The sequence below is a fragment of the Bacillus rossius genome, chromosome 3 (genome assembly GCF_032445375.1).
Source record: "Bacillus rossius redtenbacheri isolate Brsri chromosome 3, Brsri_v3, whole genome shotgun sequence".
Taxonomy (NCBI): Eukaryota; Metazoa; Arthropoda; class Insecta; order Phasmatodea; family Bacillidae; genus Bacillus; species Bacillus rossius.
In genome coordinates this window covers 43,117,737-43,139,711 of record NC_086332.1, presented here as the reverse complement: position 1 = coordinate 43,139,711, position 21,975 = coordinate 43,117,737, and the positions used below count along the sequence as shown (strand labels likewise).

The 21,975-nt window shown below is 36.4% G+C and overlaps 1 protein-coding gene across 2 annotated transcripts in view; it reads right to left on the bottom strand.

The window, feature by feature from the left end:
• Nucleotides 1–357: 357 nt before the first annotated feature.
• Nucleotides 358–21,975, bottom strand: part of LOC134530588 (GPI ethanolamine phosphate transferase 3) — a 29,786-nt gene continuing 8,168 nt past the window's right edge. Inside the window, exons 4-6 of one of the 2 annotated variants that reach the window (XM_063365561.1) lie at nucleotides 19,029–19,375; nucleotides 10,854–11,042; nucleotides 358–7,949 (exon numbers count right to left, since the gene is read on the bottom strand). In XM_063365561.1, coding sequence (XP_063221631.1) covers nucleotides 10,857–11,042; nucleotides 19,029–19,375 — 533 coding nt within the window. In that variant the 3' untranslated portion in view covers nucleotides 358–7,949; nucleotides 10,854–10,856. The remainder of the gene's footprint in view (nucleotides 7,950–10,853; nucleotides 11,043–19,028; nucleotides 19,376–21,975) is intronic. The other variant, XM_063365562.1, reaches the window with a different exon arrangement.

Sequence of the window (21,975 nt, the reverse complement as noted above, 5' to 3'; positions counted from 1 at the left end):
TAGTTCTTCATCTGCCTGTGCACCAACCTGTTTAGGTCAAGACTTGCTGCAATCTGTGACCACCTGCGATTTATCTCGTAGATCACTAAACGTCAGATGATGCTCACAACTCGTCTGTGATCAACAGTGCTCCTGAAGACAGCATCGCAGATATTGTCCCAATAAACACCGAGTCGAAGCCATGTCACAACCGTGACCACAGAAGTCGTCACCCATGTACTCACAACACCCTTGTTATGATCTGTGCAATCACAATTAGCATAAATTCTCCTTGAATCTCCCCCCTGGCTGATCATACAACAAATATGTCATCATGCATGTAGTTCATGCAGATGAACAGGACAAAAAAAAACACTGTTGTAAAAATTGGGACTTTATTAACTAACATGTACAACAACAGACTTCAGAATTACACTTCTGGTAGTTACAAATTAAAATACTGCATAGGCACTGGGAAAATAGGTATTGGTGCATGACAACAAATATTGAAATTGTAACAACCTTAACCAACCACATTAGTAAAGCATTTCACACAAGACATCACTCACACAAACAATTTTTATTAAAGCCCTGCGTAAAAAAACAAACACCAATACCAAAGCACAACTTATTACAAATATTTGAGACAAAATAGGACCAATAAAAAATACATTAACTTTTACTTTCATGAAAAATCCCTAATGAAAACTCACACTGAAAAAATAAAATATTTGAAGCAGTGCACCACCTTTCTTCAAAGACAGATTAAAACCCTTGTGAAACATATCGTTGTATGATGTGCCATACTAATTCACCTGCTAATTAACTGTTTCATTTCCAATATAAATAAAAAATATCAAAATTTTTGTACTTTTTTTATTAACAAAATAAATTATATCATATCAGAACCCTTGATGTTTATCTTCATGTAACATTTAACTCCCCAGAATGATGAAATACAGTCAAACTTGGAATTTTAACACTAAAAACTCTAGAAAATTTCAGAACATTTAATTAAGGAAAAAAATAAAACAATAAAAGCAAAAGAAAAAAGTATAATTACTGATTAGTAAAAAAAATAAATAAATAATGCTGCCAAGTGTATGCAATTAATTTAAATTTGATTCATGAATTATTATGTGATGATTTCTTTATTTTAAGTAGTCTAATATGAAACATTTTCTAATACATAGAATTAAGTAGAGAATTAACATTTAAAATGACAGCTAAACAATTTCATATGATAAAAACAATATTTTCACTTCTCATCCTTTATACGAGTTACCAACCTTTTTGTCATTGGAAAATTCCCAAGAATTTATTTTTTGTCAAACATCTTTGGCTACATCCCATTTAAAGCCAACACTTTTTTTTTTTAATACCTGAAGTGCATAAATTACAGTAAAATAAGAGGTGTGTCTGTGAATGCTTTTCCAGGTGCTGTCTCTTTTAACTGTCCTATTATTAGTCACACAAAAATCAAGACTATGATAAACAGCAAAAACCTCTAACAAGCCTTCCAAGATCACATGATTCCAGGTTTATCAGTTAGATGCTACTACAGGAACGTGCAAGATGAAAGTCATGAATCGTGTGCAGATAAAAGTTTTACAATAATGCTTATGATTTTGTAAGAACGGTAATTCAGCTTTCTAGTTTTCCTTAGCAATATGCAACAGTTTCGTTCTTCCATGTCTATAAGTTTTTCATAGATGATCCGCACCAACCCTTTTAAACAGCTAAAAAATGTCGTAATTTATCACTCTTTTAAGTGTGCTACTATAGGTATCAATATTATTTTCAATTTGAAACACAAATAGTTCAATTTCATATCCTGCACATTTTTCTCCAGTTGCCCGAATGGAACTTTGTTTCAATATTGCACTATGAATGCATAGGCTGATTTTTATTTGTGTAAAATGATTAAATTGATTATCGTTAATCTTGGGATTTAAGCATTTAAGTATTTTAAGTTATGAGGAAAACAGAAAAATACCTTTTTATGTACAGTGAAAACTTTTTTCTTTTTACTTTTCAAGGGGCAATGTCAAAAACTGATACAAAATGAACCAAAATTTAAAAAAAAAAAAGAGAGTGAAATTTATACTATTACACTACTAAACAACTTATATTCTTGTGACCACCAAATGCAGGATAATTTAAATTATTTGAGTGTAAATTAAAGTTTAATCATTAACATAATTACTACTTTTAAACCCTGAAATTTATAAATACTTTCAGTTTACAAAAATTTTCTGACACTTCTCGGTAATTAGTCTTAATCCATGAAATGCAAATAAACGAAACAAAGTATTGTACAATTAAAATGTAGAAGATCTCAAGTAGGCCAAGAAAGAGAAAGGAACAATATACAGAAGAGGAGTACAAAAAGAGACTATGAGAGTGGCAGCAATGGAATGGAGAGAACACAGAATAAGATAGCAGTTTTATTTTAATTCACCTGACAGGTTCCAGATGTGCTACAAATGATGGAAGTAATTTCTTTGTTTGTTAAACAATGTTAAGTCTAAGAAAATTCTCATAACTTTTTTGCCACATCATGAAAAATTTAAAGTTTTTCATTAGAACTTATATATTTTTTTCATTTAAAAGGTAATTTATTAAAATTTTACAAAATAGACACCCTTGCTATTTTTATTCTGTGAACTGTGATTACTTCAAACAAATTCAATAAAATATTTTAAAGAATTTGTTTGAAGTAATACAATTTGTTCAAAATATTTTAAACTTTAGTATATAAGATAAGCACAATGCATGCATCATCTCAAAAACACAAAAAAGTTCACTGACTACTAATTCAAATACTATCAAAATATAAAGAACAAAACAACAATTCTATAAATTTTTAAATATGTCTCAGTGGTTCGTTCAAATACACAAAGTAACATATCTGTCGAAAACATAATTCTGCCCTAAATATGTATGACATCTGGAAGTGCTACGAAAATATTATGCAGATGCACCTACAAAACAAAACTCTGGAAATAAAAAAAACTGCAACTAAATAAATTTTAAAAATCATGCAGATGCACCTGACTTACCATTTTTTGTTTTCTCTCTGCCTGTGCAGTTAGTTAGTCATGCACATGCTATTGTTTATGGAACACACCTACTTTCAATAATAACTTTGCATTACCAAACATTTCTCATAAATACTGAAAACAATGTATTGTCAGGTATCTTTGAAGTCTACGTATAATAACAGTGGTCATGTAGTCTGTACACATATTCAACATTAACCCATTCAAATAGGGCAAGCAGTAGATACCTAAGGGATGTTTAGGGTAAGTTATACAGTGCAAAATGTTGCTTCTTGAAAGCAGCTCAGTAGCTTATTAACAACAAAATTATATTTATGATTTGTTAGAAAAAAAAAATCCTTATATTTTAGCAGACATCATTCTTTCAAAAAATGGCCAACGTTTTCAACAAAATATGATTATACAGTTAGGCCAATCTGTAACAACTTTAACAGCATTCTAGAAAATCAGTCCCACATGTGATTAATTAATTTAACATTAACAATGATAAACATTTATAGGTATATTTAACAAGTTAGAAAAACAAGCAAAATGTGACGAAAATAATCAGCTAATCTATGATTTGAAATATTAAAAGTGTAGCAGCAAAAAGTGTCATGACCTCCACAACAAACTCACGAGTTAAGCACACCTGAACACCTTCCCAGTTGTAACCTACATAATGAGTGACCACACAGATAAATGAAAAGTTGTGAAGGAGTGTGGGGGAGGGAGGAACATAGAACTAACACCAAAATTTAGAATTTAGCATGTGTAGGAAAGACCTGGCTTGGGCGGAGACCTTTTTTTAATGTGTGTATTTACATATTTAATACCACAGAAAATTACAAGTCTTGATACCACAGTAAAATGCCCAATGTACATAATTTATTAAATTACAGCACGTTCTTAGTTAGATGATAATGTGCCTGGATAAGATCTGTTTGCTAGACAGTGCACAATATTTAAGTGTTGATAAGTATGAGTGTTTTGCTATAAATAGCTACGGTCAACTCTTGATTATCCATAGGTGGATTAACCACTTTGTGGCTTATTCGCATCTCCTGCAGAACCATAGCTTACGCTTATTTGGTAACCAAGAAATCCCAAGCCAAAATGGAAAAAAAGAGCAATGCAAAGAGAGAGTGAGTGTGAGTGTGAGTGTGTGTATAAAATATAAAATATCAATATGTGATTAAATACAGAAGTTTCATCGTCACTAATGTTAACCAATTCGCATAAGTGTTCTATGAAAAAAAAATTGTTTTAATGCAATTAGGGTGGTTCATAATGACTCCAGTAACACTACTCATGCTGGCGCTCAGCTAGAAGACAGTTCACTCTCTTTCTTACCTTTGCCAATAGAGAGTACCTGACTATCGGCAGTCTCATAATTGTTCATCTCGTCTACCCATCTCTCCACTCCCACAAGTGAGTCTAATTGAGTTACAGATAACTGTATGAAGTATGATCAAATTGCTATGCCACACACAGACACAGTTTTGTATTTCAGTTTTTTTATACACCAGAGGTGGTTTTATTTGCTCTTTCAAAGTATGACGTCCACCTACCAACTAAACGACCATAGTAAATCTTACAAAAGTGCACGTTGAAAGCTTTATTAGGTCAAGCATGTTAACTAGCATCTCCTTGATTGGCACGGATAATGGGTAGTCTACTGTACTAAAAATATATCTGAGCTTCCTGTAATGGTGCAAAGGGGAAGAGGATGCTGCAATAATTCACTGCCCACTACTCAATATATGTTAGTCGTGACTCTCCTGTTGATAAACAGGAATAAATCCACAAAAACGGTGAAACTAAAGTGAAAATTGTGACAAAAGTAGCTGAATCAGCATTCAATATTATTAACTTACGGCTCTGTATCACTCACCATTTTGAATTTCTTGTTTCATGTTTATATTTCTGTTTTAGAGCAATTTTTATAATCCTATGTATTTATCACTATAATGTTATCTTTAAAAGATTTGTGCAATGGGAGTGCATGACTTGATGTAAGTTTTTGGACATACGCCATTGCTCTTAGCAATGGCGTATGTCCAAAAACTTACATCAAGTTATCACTATAATATTGCATTTTATGTTTTGCTAATATTTTACCAGTACTATATTACTGTAAAATAGCAGGCAAGTGTTTATAATAAAGATAGTATAAGTTAATTTTCGGTTTATTTTAAGCAAGGGAATGCATACATCTTAAGCTCGAAAGTCTGAGTTTTTACATATTTCTTCATAAAAAATTTAAACCTGACAAAATAAAAACCAAAATCCAACATGGCAGGTGAGCCAGAGCTCCATACACTAAAGTGTACTGAAGCATTTCACTACCTTCAGCCTTCAGGTCTAAACATTGCTGGACAAATTTTCCTTGAATCCCATTTTTTGGTTTTCTCACAACTCCAAAATTTCACACTGCTTCTGGAAAATAAGGTTAATAGTAACTAAAGTGAAAGGTTGGTAAGTTTGTAACATTGCAAGACCTGTCATCAGTACATTCTGATAATTAATTGACATCGTCCGGGCCTGCGGCCCCTTTTAAGCCCGATATGCCACCGCCCAAACACCACCCACACTCCATTCAAACCTCCCGCCTACCCGTGCGTACGTGTGCGTGCGTGTGTGCTCGCCCGGCAAGAGGGCGCTGTCGAGCCAGTGCGCCGCACCCCTAAAACATAAGTATATATAATTGTGTTATTTGTTTTTATATTCCCTAAGTGCAACGTGACGGCAGATTGGCCGGGAGGGTTTTATGTACTTTTATTTTAAAATAATGTATTAAAATATCATAGCGTTTCCGGACATTCCCGAGGAAACCTGAAGTCAGACAATAATTAAATTTAAATCTTAATAATTATAATTTGTACAATCTTTTCTCTTTATTCAAAAATTCTCACATAATTTTTAATTCATTCTTGTCATGTTAATTTAGTTTCCCGTGGCACAAATTCATTAATATCTAACTGCAATTGTTTCTGCGGGAGGACGCCATGTTAGTCGAGCGAGCCATGATCTCATCACAGTCCGCCGCCATCAACGACCGAGAGTAGACGCTTCAGCACTCCGGGGACCTCACCGCTTGTTTCACCGCCAAGTAATTCTGTTTCAATTTAATTCCGTATAAATCGTTTTCTTTTCGTCCTCGGAGCTCCTCTCGGTCGGGGGACTGTATAACTAATTGTCTTACGACCAGCAACGGTCTTTTCTCTTTGGTAATACGTAATGTAAGATGTGACAACGTGGGGGTCTTCGCACCTAAACCGATTCGTGCCGCGGGCGTTTTAAACAGTTTCAATCGTGTAAGTTGCATTCGCAGAATAAATCAGGTGTGTAAATCAAATGTATTATTTTCTTAGTTATATCTGTTCGACCACGTGGAGTGTGAAGGCGTGTGGGACGCCTGAGAGCCCACTGCGTAAATAATAGCGTGCCCAACGCTGAGAGCGGGCAGGGATTCATGCTAGGTGTATTCAGGGGGAAATTAAAATCACGCCTCACATGGGCGACGTCACGACCCTGAGAAAGAGTCTCACATCGGTCCGTGCACGTGGCACGGTGGCGCCCATAAAACCCAAGCACGCATTACAATTTAATCAGTAAATATCAGAGACTATGGCCCCCGTATTAAGAGGTGCCGCCACGAGTGGCCCCGTAACATAATGGTGATATTTAATTATTTTATTGAGAAAAGCCTGTGAACTATATTTTTTACTGGTTTTAACTTCGCTGGCTAGGTTATTATTTATGTAAGTGTGATTTCAAAGTTTTATTTCAATTAAATGATCATTTTATAAATAATTTTTGTATATGATTCATGATGTGTTTGTGATGTGTCTAGAACGTAAGACAGTGGGTAAAAATAAAGAAAGATAGCCATGCTGCGACACAGCAGCGCCGAAATGATAGACAATAAAGAGAAAGACAGAGGCAAGTGACAGAACAGGGGGAAAGACTGCTGAACGGGGAACCACTGAACAGTAATTGTAAGAATAAGTGTTGTAGCCAATAGGAAAGCAGAATTTTGGGGAAGAAGTCCCCAGCTATGCAAATTTTTCTGTAAGCTTTGTAATGTGCTTTGTTTCGTTTATCTTTGTTTGAGGGCTGGGCCGAGAGGTCGCACCGTCTCAGTAGCTCAGCGATTTAAATTTTCGTCGGTTAAAAGTTTAATTCTAAACTCTTTTATTTAAGTTCAATTACCGAAAGTTATAAATATATGTACAACTGTAAATAAATAAATAAATAAATAATATTTAAATCATCAATATAATTGTACACCCCACTACCTGCAATAGTCGTAGAGTGATTCTCAAGTGTTTTTGTTTGTGCAAGGAACAGTCGTTGTCTTACCCGGGCACAATTATGACTTGTTATGTGTCTGCTAAATTAATCAAGCAAAAATTATGATTTTAAAGATTTTAAGTACTAACCAACCTTTCACTTAGTTATCACACTACTTATTTCCCAGAAAACACAACTAACACATTTACTTTTTTACCTCTCAAGAATCTACTGGCAAAAGGAAATTCCATATATTTTTTTATGACTAAAAACAAAAAAATATGTAGACAAATGAAATCTACTTGATAAACTCTCACAAACATTCGACACAGGTAGCCATATCAGAGGAGACACTATTATAATGGGCTGTTACCCAATCACAGCACCATTATATGTAGCCTAGTACACTAGAGTAGTAAGAAGAATGGCAGTGTTGGTAAGCAGGCACTGCTACCCCATCTCTTCAAGCGCAGCTCTATGGAAGCAGAGTTCTGCACACGCACACACAAGCACTTACTTCTAAGTGGTAGTTGGTCAAAGGGAAAATGCTCAGCTACAACCAGAGCCTACCGCACCTACTCTACCGATGTCTGCCCACTTGAGGGCACAGCAAGTGTCTCCACAGCGTCTTATCTGCACAGAGAAAGTACGTACAAGCTATTAAAACCATAAACATTTGGCCCTACTGAGAAAACATTTTTTTTCTTTGATAATTTTTTAAAAGAACTTTATTTAAAAAATAAATTAAATTTACTATTTCATAGATTTAATACTGCACTCATTTTGATTGCATTAGTATCTGTATAACCAAGCTTCATTCTGTGGAGAAGAAACTTTCTTTACAATAATACAAAATTAGAAGCTTCAATGAAAATGGGCGTTATTAACTAATTTGGCACTTCTATTTTATTGATATCTCTATGGCATGATTTTTTAACTGTTGTGTTTATACCGAAACACCTCCTTTTTTGATATTCATATTACTATAGAGCATAAAAAGTGTACTATTGCATTTTTTTTAGAATAAATAAATTTATAATAAAACAACATTATTCCACACAACTATTACATATATTTGATTAAAATTATTAATCACCCATTTTTGAGAAAGTCAGTACATACTTTGCGGTTACACTTTTACCTTGATACAGTAAAGTTTCTGTAATCCAGCATGGTTGTGACCATGTTATTATCTTATTGAAGATTTTGCCGGATCATCAAACATCAATATAGTTTTAATGGGATGCCAAAAAAAATTAATACAAACAGTACATACAATGATATTTAAAAAATTTGAAAAATGCTCATCTGTGGCAAGAAAAAAAATACATACGAGCATTACTGCTTAAAAAAATTCTCTGATATATTTGCTTGAGTCCGTCGATAAACTCTCAAATTCTCCTGAAAATGTCAAAAACGTGCACAGCTCAATCGGTGCTAGACTACGGAATATGCCCAACTGAAGAAAGCTGGACATGTCGGCTCGTGCTGTGTCGTTCTGAGATCACTGTCAGGACTGTTGGTTCATCTCAAAGTTTTGCTGTTCTAAAACAGTTTACTATTTGTGCCGGAAATTAGGAATTTCGACACGTTTTTTTTCTAATTTTATTATAATTTTAAATTATTTTTGGAAATTTTATTTGCTCTATAATTTGGTTACTAAAGGGCGATTTACACTTTGTTAGTCTGATGTACTCCCCTAAGTTAAACTTTGTGCCAGTAGTCTGAAGCACCTTTCCCAGAGATGTATCTGATATTTTGCAGATCTAATACTTTGCTGGCAGCCAGCTTAAAATTTCCCTCGCTTACAGGCACGTCCCAGGCCTGTAACATTACTTCACTTCATGACTAAAACCGCCTACAGCAGCTCTGGACGAGCTGTTACCATTTCTCAGAGGCAAGCTGACCATAGCCTTTACTGTCACGAATACGTATTAGGTTCACTCCCCTGGAAGCACGTCATGGATGCTTGTTCCCAGCGTCGTTGCGTTTTCTCCCCCCCCTTACTCCACCCCTCTTCCACCTCAGTTCTAATAATTCGCCTAAGGCCAATGACAGGTCAGAAACCCCAGCAGACAGCGACCGTCTCCAAGGACGCCTTGCATAAAAAATTGTGTGTGCCAAGATGGACCGCACACGATACCTAGCGGCAAATTCGCGAACCTCCCAGCCAACTTATCCTGTCGGCCGCCAGAGCGCTGCACTAGACTGCGCCCTTTAACCCTTGGTTTAAGCAGATGCCTTGGGCGAGTCGATTCTTTTTTTATTTCAGACAGCCCTCAACAGGTAGCGCTAAAGTCGGCCAGTGCTACCAACTTCGAGACATCAATCAGAGTTTTTTTATGACGCCCTCTCGGGGAACTTTGGGACCTTTCGGTCCGGACTCCCAGCCCCCTCCCCCCCAAAACGATTCAAGATTTACTTTTAATTACGAGACGCGGTTCTCCGCGGGACACTTCGCGTCGCGACTGCAGACGGACCTTTTCGCGATTATCAGCGAGTCGACGAGACACTGCAAGACTTCCATCCGGCCGCAACCGACTATGTAGTCGCCTAAATAAGGGATGCTATCCCTGTAATTTTTTTTAAATATTTTAGTCTGTCTGCGTAGTACAAAATGTAATAGTTTTTTTCTTTTAAATTTTTTTTGAAATGATAAAAACGACCGTGCCCAGCCGCGTATTCGCGGGATCCAGTTCCTGGCTGGCGACGCATCTGTAAACAGAAGCCAACTCCCCTGTCTGACAGGGTCCGAGATCCGGACGCCGAATTGGCATTTTCATCTCCCTTCCACAACAAGACACAAGCGCCCTGGCATCATGTACCTGCGTGATCTCCGGGAAACGAAGCCCCGACCTCCGGTGGTTCTGTATCTTTTGACCCTTTTCTGAACTTTCTTTAAATTACGTCGTCAGATACAGTTAATTAGATAAACATAATTTCTGGACTTTAAGTATATATACTGGGATTATTTAAACATATTTGTACTTTTTTTATTGGTTTATGTATTTTTTTTAAATGATAACTTTTTATAATTTAACAATGGGTCGACCCACAAATTTTTTTTCTCTCTTTCTGAATATACCTAAGAGCTGTTTAAGAATGTAATTAATATTGTACGTTAATATTTTCTTGTATCTGTTATAAGTTTCCTCAGTATGGAGTATTATGGGGGTATTATATTTCAGACGGAATCACACCTTGTTTTTGTTCTTTTCTAATAAACTGGTGAAACCTAAAGATCCACCCAGCAAGGCAAAGATGGTAATCAGACCGTGGTTTGCTGCTACAAAAATAATAGCAGTTAGCATGGTTTGAACCTTGCTACATATTCAGTGGTACAGCCAACTGCAAAACGGTTACTATTGACGAAAGAACATGTCACGGTCCTTGCACACCAGCGGTCCTCGAGAGGCCTGCAAAAGCTCACCTCTCCCCGAGAGCAAAGGCTGCCAGCCCTCAATACACAGGAGACAAGAACGCTTGTGAGTGCTGTACCACCCGCTGCATTGTACCGGGACGAACGCGTGTGCTCACCCATCAGCTGAGTTGCTGCAGCAGCCGCTCCAGGCAGTGGGTGACGCGCAGCACCAGCAAGTACCCCAGCAGCACGCTCGGTACCGTCACCAGGAGCCCCACCGCCTCGAACACCAGCCGGGGGGCAAACAGCGCCCACACCATGAGGTGGCGGCAGTGCACTGCTGCGGCCATCATGCTCCCAAACACCTGCACCCACGGGCCACCGCCACAGCTACAACCGGCACCGAGTCAAGGCCGTGTCCTCAACCACTCCGTGCCATATATTATCACCATGGCCAGGGGCGTGCCTAGGAGGGGGGGGGGGGGACGAGCGGGACCAGACCCCCGCCCCAGGGCTAAAAATATTTTAATATTAAATTCATAAAATGAAAAAAAATAAATATTTAGTATGATATTAAAATTAATTCAATGACACTCACAATTAAAGAATGTTGGAGTAAACTGACTTTATAAAACTGAATTTTATGAAGTTACGGCCAGTATTTTTAGATAGCCTAAATCAGCAATATTGAACACGTATTTTTCAAAATTTTCCCGGGGGAGGACACCCGGACCCGCTTAGCTGGGGGGTATTCCATACCGCCCAGGCCCCCCGGAAAGGCCCTAGCCTTCTGCCTGATCCCCCCCAGAGCAAAATCCTGGGCACGCCACTGACCATGGCTACCTCATACATTATCACCTATTTGTGATTTTTGTGTCGTGTTTGTTGCAGCATGTTTTGCTTTTCCTTCCACTTCACATAGGATTCATCAACATGGATTTATGAAGCCAGAAGGAGGGTTGTAAAATGTTCAACATTTAATTCAAAGAAATGAAATACTTTGGCTAAACAGCACTTTTATTTCTAGCCTCGACAACTCCTTGCAGTAAAATTGTTAACTGGTCATGTTCCTCGCTGAATAAAACTGATGTGCGTATGTAATAATGACATAAGACGCGACGGGAGATACCTAGGTCATGTGAACATTATTTGCAGGTCCGAGGAGTGCCAGAACTTAACCACAGTTTTCTTGTGTGATAAATATGTTAACTCTGTGTTTATTTTGCGCAGGCTTGAGCACGTCAGAGACAAGGGAACCTAAGGGCCGCAACTCCCTGCTCAGTCGTAGCCATTGTTTAGGAAGTCTCAAAATAATCACATTGTATTGTTAAGTTATCCATGTATAACAAATCGAGGGTTCTGAATGTGTCACTTTCGCTTCACCCCTCTATCCTTCTCTATAATTCAATGGTGTCAGTTCACCTTCATTTTTAGGGCTGACCATCATGCACAACAGTTTTACAGTGAGATGGAAATGGGTGCTGAATGGTGGCATATCCATGAACTAAACACTCGGCCTGGCACTCATTTCTCGTCCCACAAACCACTGTTGCAGTCTAACTGAACTTCCCCCCCCCCCCCCCTTTTACACACACATACACAAACAAACACACACAACAAACCAAGAAGGCATTCAGTCGTAGGGAAACTGCAAGACTGTGCAGACATTTTTTTTTTTCCAAGCAATGTCACAACACAAAATCCTGCCAGTTTTATAGTGCAAAGTGTCCTTTGATTTTGAATGCGAAAAACATTTAGTCTTTAGAAATTTGCAGACAAACAAAGCTTGTCTTTGATGATGTAATGAATGATTAATTAGGCATAATTTAAAAAAAAAGTGTTTAATTATAAATAAGAGTTGAGAAAATTTACACAACAACAAATGTTCAGGTATACTATGTATATTTAATTACTAGGGACAAGATTATATGGTTAATTGGGATGAAGCCGAAATAACATTGAAAAGCATAGGCATATAGCTTAGGTAGGTTTCTTTTTTCTCTGGCTCTCTCCTACAAAAGTTTGTCCATCGATGGTGTAGACCATAAAGTTACTGGAGATGAAAAATAGATCTCTTAAAACATTAAAACAAAGCATCTGTAGCATTCCAAATCCTCAACAAAATCTATAAGAAAGACAGAAAAAAAAAAAGCAGTTCTCAACATAAATACAGAACATTATAGAAAGAATGTTACAAATCGAAGGGGATTTCACGCCAGGAAGACAAACCGCTAAATTTTAAGGAATAAAACCATTGCTTCCCGGCACAGATTAGACTATTAGATAAATGATGGATCTGAATCCATAATTTTGCAAGGAGACAAGGTGGACATCGCCAGTGGGTTTGCTTCGAGAATTCCCATTTCCTTGTTTCCATCATTGCTAAATCATTCCGTGTCAACCTTCAGGAAGTAAAGACACTTCAAGATCTGTCACTCAGTGGATGATAACCATTGTTATAACAACCTAACCCTCCTTTCTCATGCACAGTTACAACACAAAAGCACTTGTATACTCTTTTTGCTCTAACGCAAGACAAACTTTAAAAAAAAAAAAGAAAAAAAAATTAAAAATCAATAATTGACAGTGTAAAATAATAGATATGTATGTACATATCCCAAGTTGGCAGAGAACTAGGAATCAGTCCAAATATCAACAAAGTATTTAAAATTTATGTTAAAATTACTGGCACACAGTGCAAACTAGCAACGGCGAATGTTCATAAAAAGAATTATTTCAATTAATATTCCCCATTGCAAGAATCATTCAAAGAATATATTTTACATTGAATTGCGATAAACCTGAAACAACACAGAAACTCACCAATAAATCATGCAACAATGAAATGCACATTAATACACCATATTTCTCCGAAATGAAACTTAATTCATGACATTAATGACTAAAATGTAATCTTTTAAAATATTACATAATATATACACATGATGTAGGATTGGGTAATATAAAAATATTACATCAGAATATTTGTAGTCTTGCTAATAAAAGGTTAAACCTAAGTAATGTGTTACATACAAACCACATTGATATCTGTTGTGTGTCTGAACATTGGCTAAAAACAGATGACATTGAACAGTGTCAGCTTGAGGATTATTACTTAGCATCAAATTTTAGTAGAAGTAAAGCTAGGGGTGGGGGAACGTGCATTTATGTAAAGACTCACATAAAAACCTGTGAAATCGATTTAAAGCCCTTCTGTAATGAAAAAACCCTAGAAACATGTGGAATTACAATCCCAACTTATAATTTGTGTTTGATTGTGTTGTATCGTCCACCAAATAGTTGTAATATTGAAGAATTCTTCACAAAGCTAGATAAATTATTAAAAAAAAACTTTTACACTAAAAGGATACTTAGTTCTCTGTGGTGACTTCAATATCAATTTTGCTGAAGAAAATGTAAATTGCAATCGTCTAAAAACAATTTTAAAATTGTACAACTTACATTACACAATATTTGGTAATACAAGAATTTCGAAAAACTGCTTCAAAACTATAGATAACATAATTACCAACATTCCATTGAATCACTATTTATCATTCAATAATGAAACTGCTCTATCTGACCATCTCGCTCAGATTATAGCTATCAATGTGAATTGTTTAGGAAATAAGAAACAACCCATAGTTAAAGATAGGTATGTTTACAAAAGAAAGTTCTCGAGTGATAACATAAATCTCTTTCTTCAAATTTTATCTAAGGAAAAGTGGCAGGCAATTTATAATCACATTAACCCTAATAAAGCGTGGAGCACTTTCAGTGATATCTTCCAACTTCATTTTAACCATGCTTTCCCACAGAAATATGTAAAATGTAGCAGTCGAAATAACATGAAATGGATGACAAAAGGTCTACTTATTTCAGATAAAAAAATTAAATCACTTAGATTAAATTTAAGGTCGCAATCTAACCCTGCCCAAAAGGCATACTATAAAAAATATGAAAGTATTTATAGTAAACTGCTATTACTGGCAAAAAAAAAGTACAATACAGAGAAAATAACTTCTGCTGTTAATAAAACAAAACAGATGTGGAATATGATTAATAATGAAATAAAACCTGGTAAAAGTTGTGATAACTTAAGTATTAATATCTCCGGTGTAGAAGTGACTGACAGTACAATAATAGCGAATAAATTTAATAATTTTTTTATTGAAATCCCACAAAAGATACAAATGGAAACAAACCTTAAATACAAGGACTCTAATCAAGATATTGACCATCATAAACCTATGCATATGCATCATAAGTCGTTATTCATAAAACCTATTACTACAGATGATATTGTCAATGTTATAAATAGCCTAAAAAATAAAAATTCCTTTGGATTAGATGGTATTCCAGTCACAATCTTAAAAAAATGCTCCAATTGGATTAAATCCCCATTAACATACATATTTAATGAATGTCTATCACAAGGTATATTTCCTGATAGACTTAAGTTTGCAAAAATTGTACCAATCTATAAAAAAGGTGACAAAAAACAGATGGATAATTACAGGCCTATTGCTCTTCTTTCCTCCTTTTCAAAAATTCTAGAAAAGGTTATAGCAAATTCTTTGACTAAATTTCTAAATAACCAAAGACTAATAACTAACCATCAGTTTGGTTTCATGGTAGGAAAATCAACAGAGCAAGCAATTTTTCGTTTTATTAATAATACTCTAACATCTTGTGATAAAAAATGTTTTACTAATTGCATCTTTGCCGATCTTTCAAAAGCATTTGACTGTGTTAACCATGATCTACTTTTGATTAAGCTAGAAAACTGTGGTATAAGAGGTGTGGTTCATGACTTATTTAAATCATATCTTAATAATAGAAAACAAGTTACGTCAATCATATTTACTGAAAATAATTATACGACAGCATGTTTTTCTGAGCCAAAAAATGTTACACAAGGTGTGCCGCAAGGCTCTATTTTGGGTCCCATCTTATTTAACATTTATGTAAATGATTTCCCAACAAGCTTAAAATTAGGTTATCCAATATTGTTTGCCGACGATACAAGTATATTAATTATGGACCCAAATAGACATACATTAGAAACAAAAACCAGGCAAACATTTACTGATACATTGCGATGGTTCTCTACAAATAATCTTACCTTAAACTCTAATAAAACTGTTATTATGCAATTCGCATTGCGGAGAAGCAATTCATTAATACAAAATAACATTAGGATAGGTGATGATATTTTTTACTATGTAAAAAGTAATAAATTCCTTGGTCTTACTATAGATAACACTCTCTCCTGGACTGCACATGTTGAAAAAAACCGGAAAAAAATTAAGTTCAACATGCTTTGGTATATATACATTAACAAAATTGTGCTCCAGTAGTGCTGTCTTATCTTATTATTATTCAAATATACAATCTGTTATTAGCTATGGTATTATATTCTGGGGGAATTCCTCAAATTGGAAAAAAATATTTATTTTACAAAAAAGAATTGTGAGAATTATATGTGGTAAGGAACACAGAAGTCACTGTAGACAAATTTTTAAAACAAATAAAATAATGACTGTGGTAAGCATATATATATATATAAAACAATATTGTTTTATAACAATAATATACAATTAGTAAAAAATAGTGATATACATAAATATTTAACAAGAAACGCTGATAAAATACATAATGTACAGCATAGAACCAAAAAATATACACTAAATCCATTTTATATGGGCATGAAATTAATTAACAAACTCCCAAAAAGTATTATGGAAAATAGTAATAACCATACATTTGCATCTCAACTTAAAACCTTTTTACTACAAAAAGCTTACTACTCATTAGAAGAATTCTTTGATAAATAGTATTTTATTTTATTTTTGTATCATGTAAATATGTATTTCTGTATTGTTGTATTTTAGTGATGTTTGCTATATGTAATGTGTTTTTATAAATTGTTTATTTGTCTATGATCATATGTGTAACATATATATATATGTTTCATTGTTGTTTTTTAATGATGTTTGTTATATATATTGTGCTTTTAAAACGGACAACTTCTATCTGTTTGAATTTGTTTAAATATGTATTTGTTTTATATGTAATACTTATGTAGTATTTTATTGCGGTTAACTAATGATATATGTATGTGAAATGTGGTTCTGCAAATTGACAACTTCTTCCCATCTGCTTGGGTTGTATAGAAGGCCATAATAAATAAATAAATAAATAAATATATCTACTTTAATTAGCATGAAGTTTGTATTAAAATACAATGTATAGAACAAAATTATACAAAATAATGATTTTACTGTGTTTGATTTTGCATAGCATCGCTTATTCGTTATTTGGTATTAATTCATTTCTAACTTACTGATGGAAGTATATTTTTTTTCAAAAAACACAGATGAAATCTTATTTTTTAATTTTTACCATCCAAAGTACTTCTGTCATAGACATGCTATTACAAATTATTTATTGTTAACTAAAATGCATTAAGAATCAGTTAAATCACACTATTTTAATGAAATATGTATTATTCTTATGAAGAAAAAAACTAATTCATCAAAAAAAAATAGCATTTAAAACTCATTTCTTAAAAAATGAAATGGACTTAAAAAAACAACTATATTTTAAGTTATAATAAAATCTCATGGATAGTGAGTGCTGAATGTGACTTAAGGCAGAAAGGAATTCAATGAGCCTAGCCCAGATGGTTAAAGTTCGTTCACGCATAAATGAACTTTTTCAGGAGCCCTGTTTAATATGTACAGTAAGTCCTCGGTTTACGTCGGGGTTACGTTCCTGAAAACCGCGACGTAAATAGAAACGACGCAAAATGAGCCATGTTTCATGCCACCGGCCGGCCACGGCCCAAGGTCGGCCGGAAGCGCTGGCATACAGACGTGACAACGGGCAATTTTATCAGCAAATTACAACCGACAGCGTGGGAAACAAGTCCAACTAGTACTTCTCAGCTTTACAGAATGGTTATATAACCAGCTGCTTTATTACCTTTATTGATTGAAATATAAAAACAGATATATAGTCGTTTGGAAGACATCTTATGAAGAAAAAATCATAAATTGCAGTGAGCTGATACTGTAGGCCTACTACAAACGCATTTAATCACGATAAAGTTAACAACGGCACGTTTCAAACTCCGGCCAACTCAATGATATCATAGCGACTGAAGTGTAGAGCTGTAGCAAACCGTATGTATTCGTTACTGAGTAACGGGTGCGGCATCTAGTAACGAGTAACGAAACGTTACACACGAATGCATTTCGTTACTCGCATTTTTCGTATGTTTTACGCATGCGCGCACTTATTCGTTACAAAGAACGATGTTTGTTTATTAAGAAAAGTATAATTTGGAACTTCGTCGTCCAAGTTTTTTACTGTTTATTAAAGGTATTGTGTGTGTAGACAAAGTTTGAGATTGGAACAGAAACAACGTAAGAAAGTATTTTTTACAAATTATAAATGTGTATGTTTTTGTTTTTTATTATCGCGTATTTTCACGTTTTTTGTTATCTTAAAAGAGATATTATAATAAAGCTGCTCTAATGAGCTTTTATTGTTTCTTGGTTAACAAAAGCTGTTAATTATCAAATACTTTTAATTGTTTATATTCAATTTATTATTATTTACGTGACGTCATACTGTACGCGTACGAAATACGACTCGATTCGTTGCTGTTACATAACATAGCATGTTATGCGGTATCAGAAATAATGAGTAACGATACGAAAGTAACGAGTACTAATTGTTATAGTAACGAATACAAACGGGTACACTTTTTTTAGTTACTTTTACACCTCTACTGAAGTGCCAAGGAGTTGGACGAAAAGGGGTAGGAGAAAATGCTGTGTCGTTGCGGGAAGTAGATAACACTTCTACGTGCGAGATACGTGGGTGGCCGAGCGGGCGGGCTGGTAGTATTGCATCACCGCGCGGAGAGCAGCGGAGAGCAGGAAGCGTCCCTCATGATGTATGATAAGATAAGGCGGTAAACGTGTAGCTTACGCTACATAGCATAAATTAACTACCGAAGGAAACAAATAATTATAAACGAATTATTTACGGTGTTTTGGTTAAAATAAAGATTTACGGTCATTGTAAACGACGTTATTGTGAATCGGCGACAACTTAAATTGAAACATGAGTACTCAAACATTAGCGACGTTAATCCGAAACGACGTAAATCGGTACGACGTAAATAGAGGACTTACTGTATCTACTTTCAGTCAAGACCAACAGGCATACTTTGAGCTAAAACCTTTTGTGATGCAGATGAACGAAACTAGACAACTATCAGGAGCCATGACTGTGAAGTCGAGGAACTGCAGTGGGAGGTTGGAGCGGGCGTGACTCACCCTGGCGGCGGCCAGCAGCAGGTACTTGCAGCAGAGGCGGAACAGCCCCGCGAACAGCAGGTCGCGGTGCCGCAGCAGCGCCAGCTCCCCGTGGCCCCGGGAGGCCAGCGCGGAGAGCGGGGCCACCAGCAGCAGGGGCAGCCCCAGGCCCGCCACCAGCTGCGAGCAGAAGGTGTTGACCACCACGAGGAGCGCCTGGAGGCCCAGGGGCGCCCCTGCCCCGCCCGCGAAGGCCGCCTCCCACTGGATGGCCGGGAAGCAGGGCTGGTGACCCGTGCCGTAGAAGAAGTAGGCGGAGAGCAGCGACTGGCACAGCACCCATCCCCAGGGCACCTCCACCGCCTTGCCTGCGCATCGGGTCCCTCGTGTCGCACTGCAGTTCACTTCACTGACAAACTTCCGGATATACCCTTAGCCCTGGACGCTACGCTTCGATCCAACTACTCCCCTGCCTTACATTCCAAGAAACTGAACGTCCTCATGCAGCATCCCACCAAAGGCAGGGTCTGCATGTAGCCAGCTGTCCTACTCAGTGGCGGATCCAGGATTTTGGTTTGGGAGGGGCTTGACCCAGCTGACGCTAGGCTTTATCAAGGCAAACACTAAAACCATAGTGGATCCAGATGCTTTTGGAGGGGGCTTGAGCCCCTTTGCCCCCCCTCTGGATCCGCTACTGGTCCTACTAGCTAACCTGAAGAATGCGCAAGGTGGTGGAATGATGAGGCGAGCGTGGAACATCCATCGGAATGCAATGGTGGGGGAAACGGCTGTACGCTCCAAGAATACCCGCCAGATCACGAAATTGTCCGCCATGTGACCCACATGCGAAATATCCAGTTGTCACCCCAGTGAAAATTAAACCTGGATCAACATGGTGGGAAGGCATGTGGTATGTCCGATTAACCACTGCAGCCACCCTTAAATTTCACACAGTGAGGCCTCTTTAACCAGTTTATTATGTATGGCCAACAGACAAGAAAATATTTCCACTCTGATGACCTCTGTATATTTATTATAAACAATTTAAATTTTGCATGATCAGCACACAAATAGGATACAATCCAATAGTCACACAAAACAGTATTTTTTTTTTTTGCCACATAATAGATTACAAAATATTAAGGCATTCAACTGAGTCACTACATAAATGTCGTACAGTAAAAAGTGAAGACATCAAAGTAACAATACCTAATTTTCAATGACAACAGTGATACTCAAAAGAAAGAAATACCCTCTTTTATCACATAATCATCGCACCCAAATTTTAGGGCGTCAAAATTGGGATAAAAAAACTTATCGCATAAACGTTGCATGATGTTTTTGGTCCCGATATTAGATGCCGAGCGCTTTGTGTAGGTATCTTTTCCGTATAAAACAATGTATTTTAATGTAGAAATCTAATATTTATTCGGACATTATCACTTACTTATTTAATTAACGGAAAAACAAATTGTCTGGCATGTAAATTTTCTTTTAAAGAAGTTTTTAAATGTTATAACCTTTATCTGATCGTCTGCGTCGCCACGGTGTACCGCTTATAAACATTTAGCCAGCGCTAGTTGGCATCATTCGTGTTTGGTTATGTTGCTGTCCGTATAGAGCGTGCGCATGTAGTCGAATATCAATATCTTGCCAACTGCATGCAACGCGCGCTCTCTGTCAGGTGCCAAGTTAACTACATTTGACGACCCGCACTCTTTCGTGGCAAGTTACGTGTTAGTTCACGACACAGATTCAAGTGGCTTGCGTTCGCATCACAGATTTTGTTTTTCTATTTAAAGTTGAAGAAAGGTTTTTGTTGTATGAATTATTAATTTAAATTGTTTGGCGTGCTCTTTTAAACTTCCCTTTTTAAATAAACGTACTTTCCATGAATAGGTTTTGTTTTCATGAATAACTTTTCGTAACAAAAATTTTTTTTTCCCCATAATTGACGCACCCCTACTTTTCAAACTTGATTTTAGAATAAAATGTGCGACGATTATGCGAGAAAACACGGTATACAAACAATTGGCCATGATAACTGAGCAATTCATTAATAGATAAAATAATAATACTTAGTTTATTGGGTAACTTAACCTCTGTCATACTAACCACTTGGGTAACATTAAATCATATTTTAAGAGCTAAAACCTATAGACATGTTAAAGAAATACGATGACAGGTGCATGAAGCTCCTTCCTCTCGCAGCGCTCGCGACTCACTGACCGTTCGTCCTCGCTCGGCAACTCTCAGGAGCGGAGCACTGACGTCACATTGGCGGGCGCGGGCCGACACACACACGCACGCACACACACACACACACACACACTTCGGCAGGCGGTTGTAGAGGGTGGTGGTGGTGGTGGAAGGAGGGGGCTCGCAGCATGTAAGGGGAGAGGTGGTGGCACATCAGGCTCAGAAGGGTGCAGCTCGGGACAATGTCAATCAATACTTACTAAATTTAATTGATTGTAGTGCACACCTTTGAAAATTCTTCAAGCCAGAAGATAGGGTGCATCAAACAATGCAATAGCAATTCTTAACTGCAGATTATATTCTTATTTAAGTTGCAACTATTTGAAATTTGAAAATGAGGCGCAGCTTACAATATTGATGGCTGCTTACATTTTCAAGCAAACTCATCAACATTTGTGTAAGTGCAGAATACGGAAAGTTACATATCTAGATGGTATTACAGGATGTGGTACAAGAAACAGGGAAAGATAGTCACATTTAAGTAGTGATGGTTCGAATCCCATTTTTCTCGAATCCGAATCTCGAATCCGAATCCCAAACAGTACCTCGAATCCACCCCTCGAATCCGAATCCAGTTCTCAAGGGTTAATTATAAAATAATTTATAAGTTAAGAGAAAATAATTAAACATTATGCAGAATTATTTAACCCTTTAAATTTTTATTTAAAAAAACAAGGATTTTGACACGGTCTGGATCAAGACGATTCCG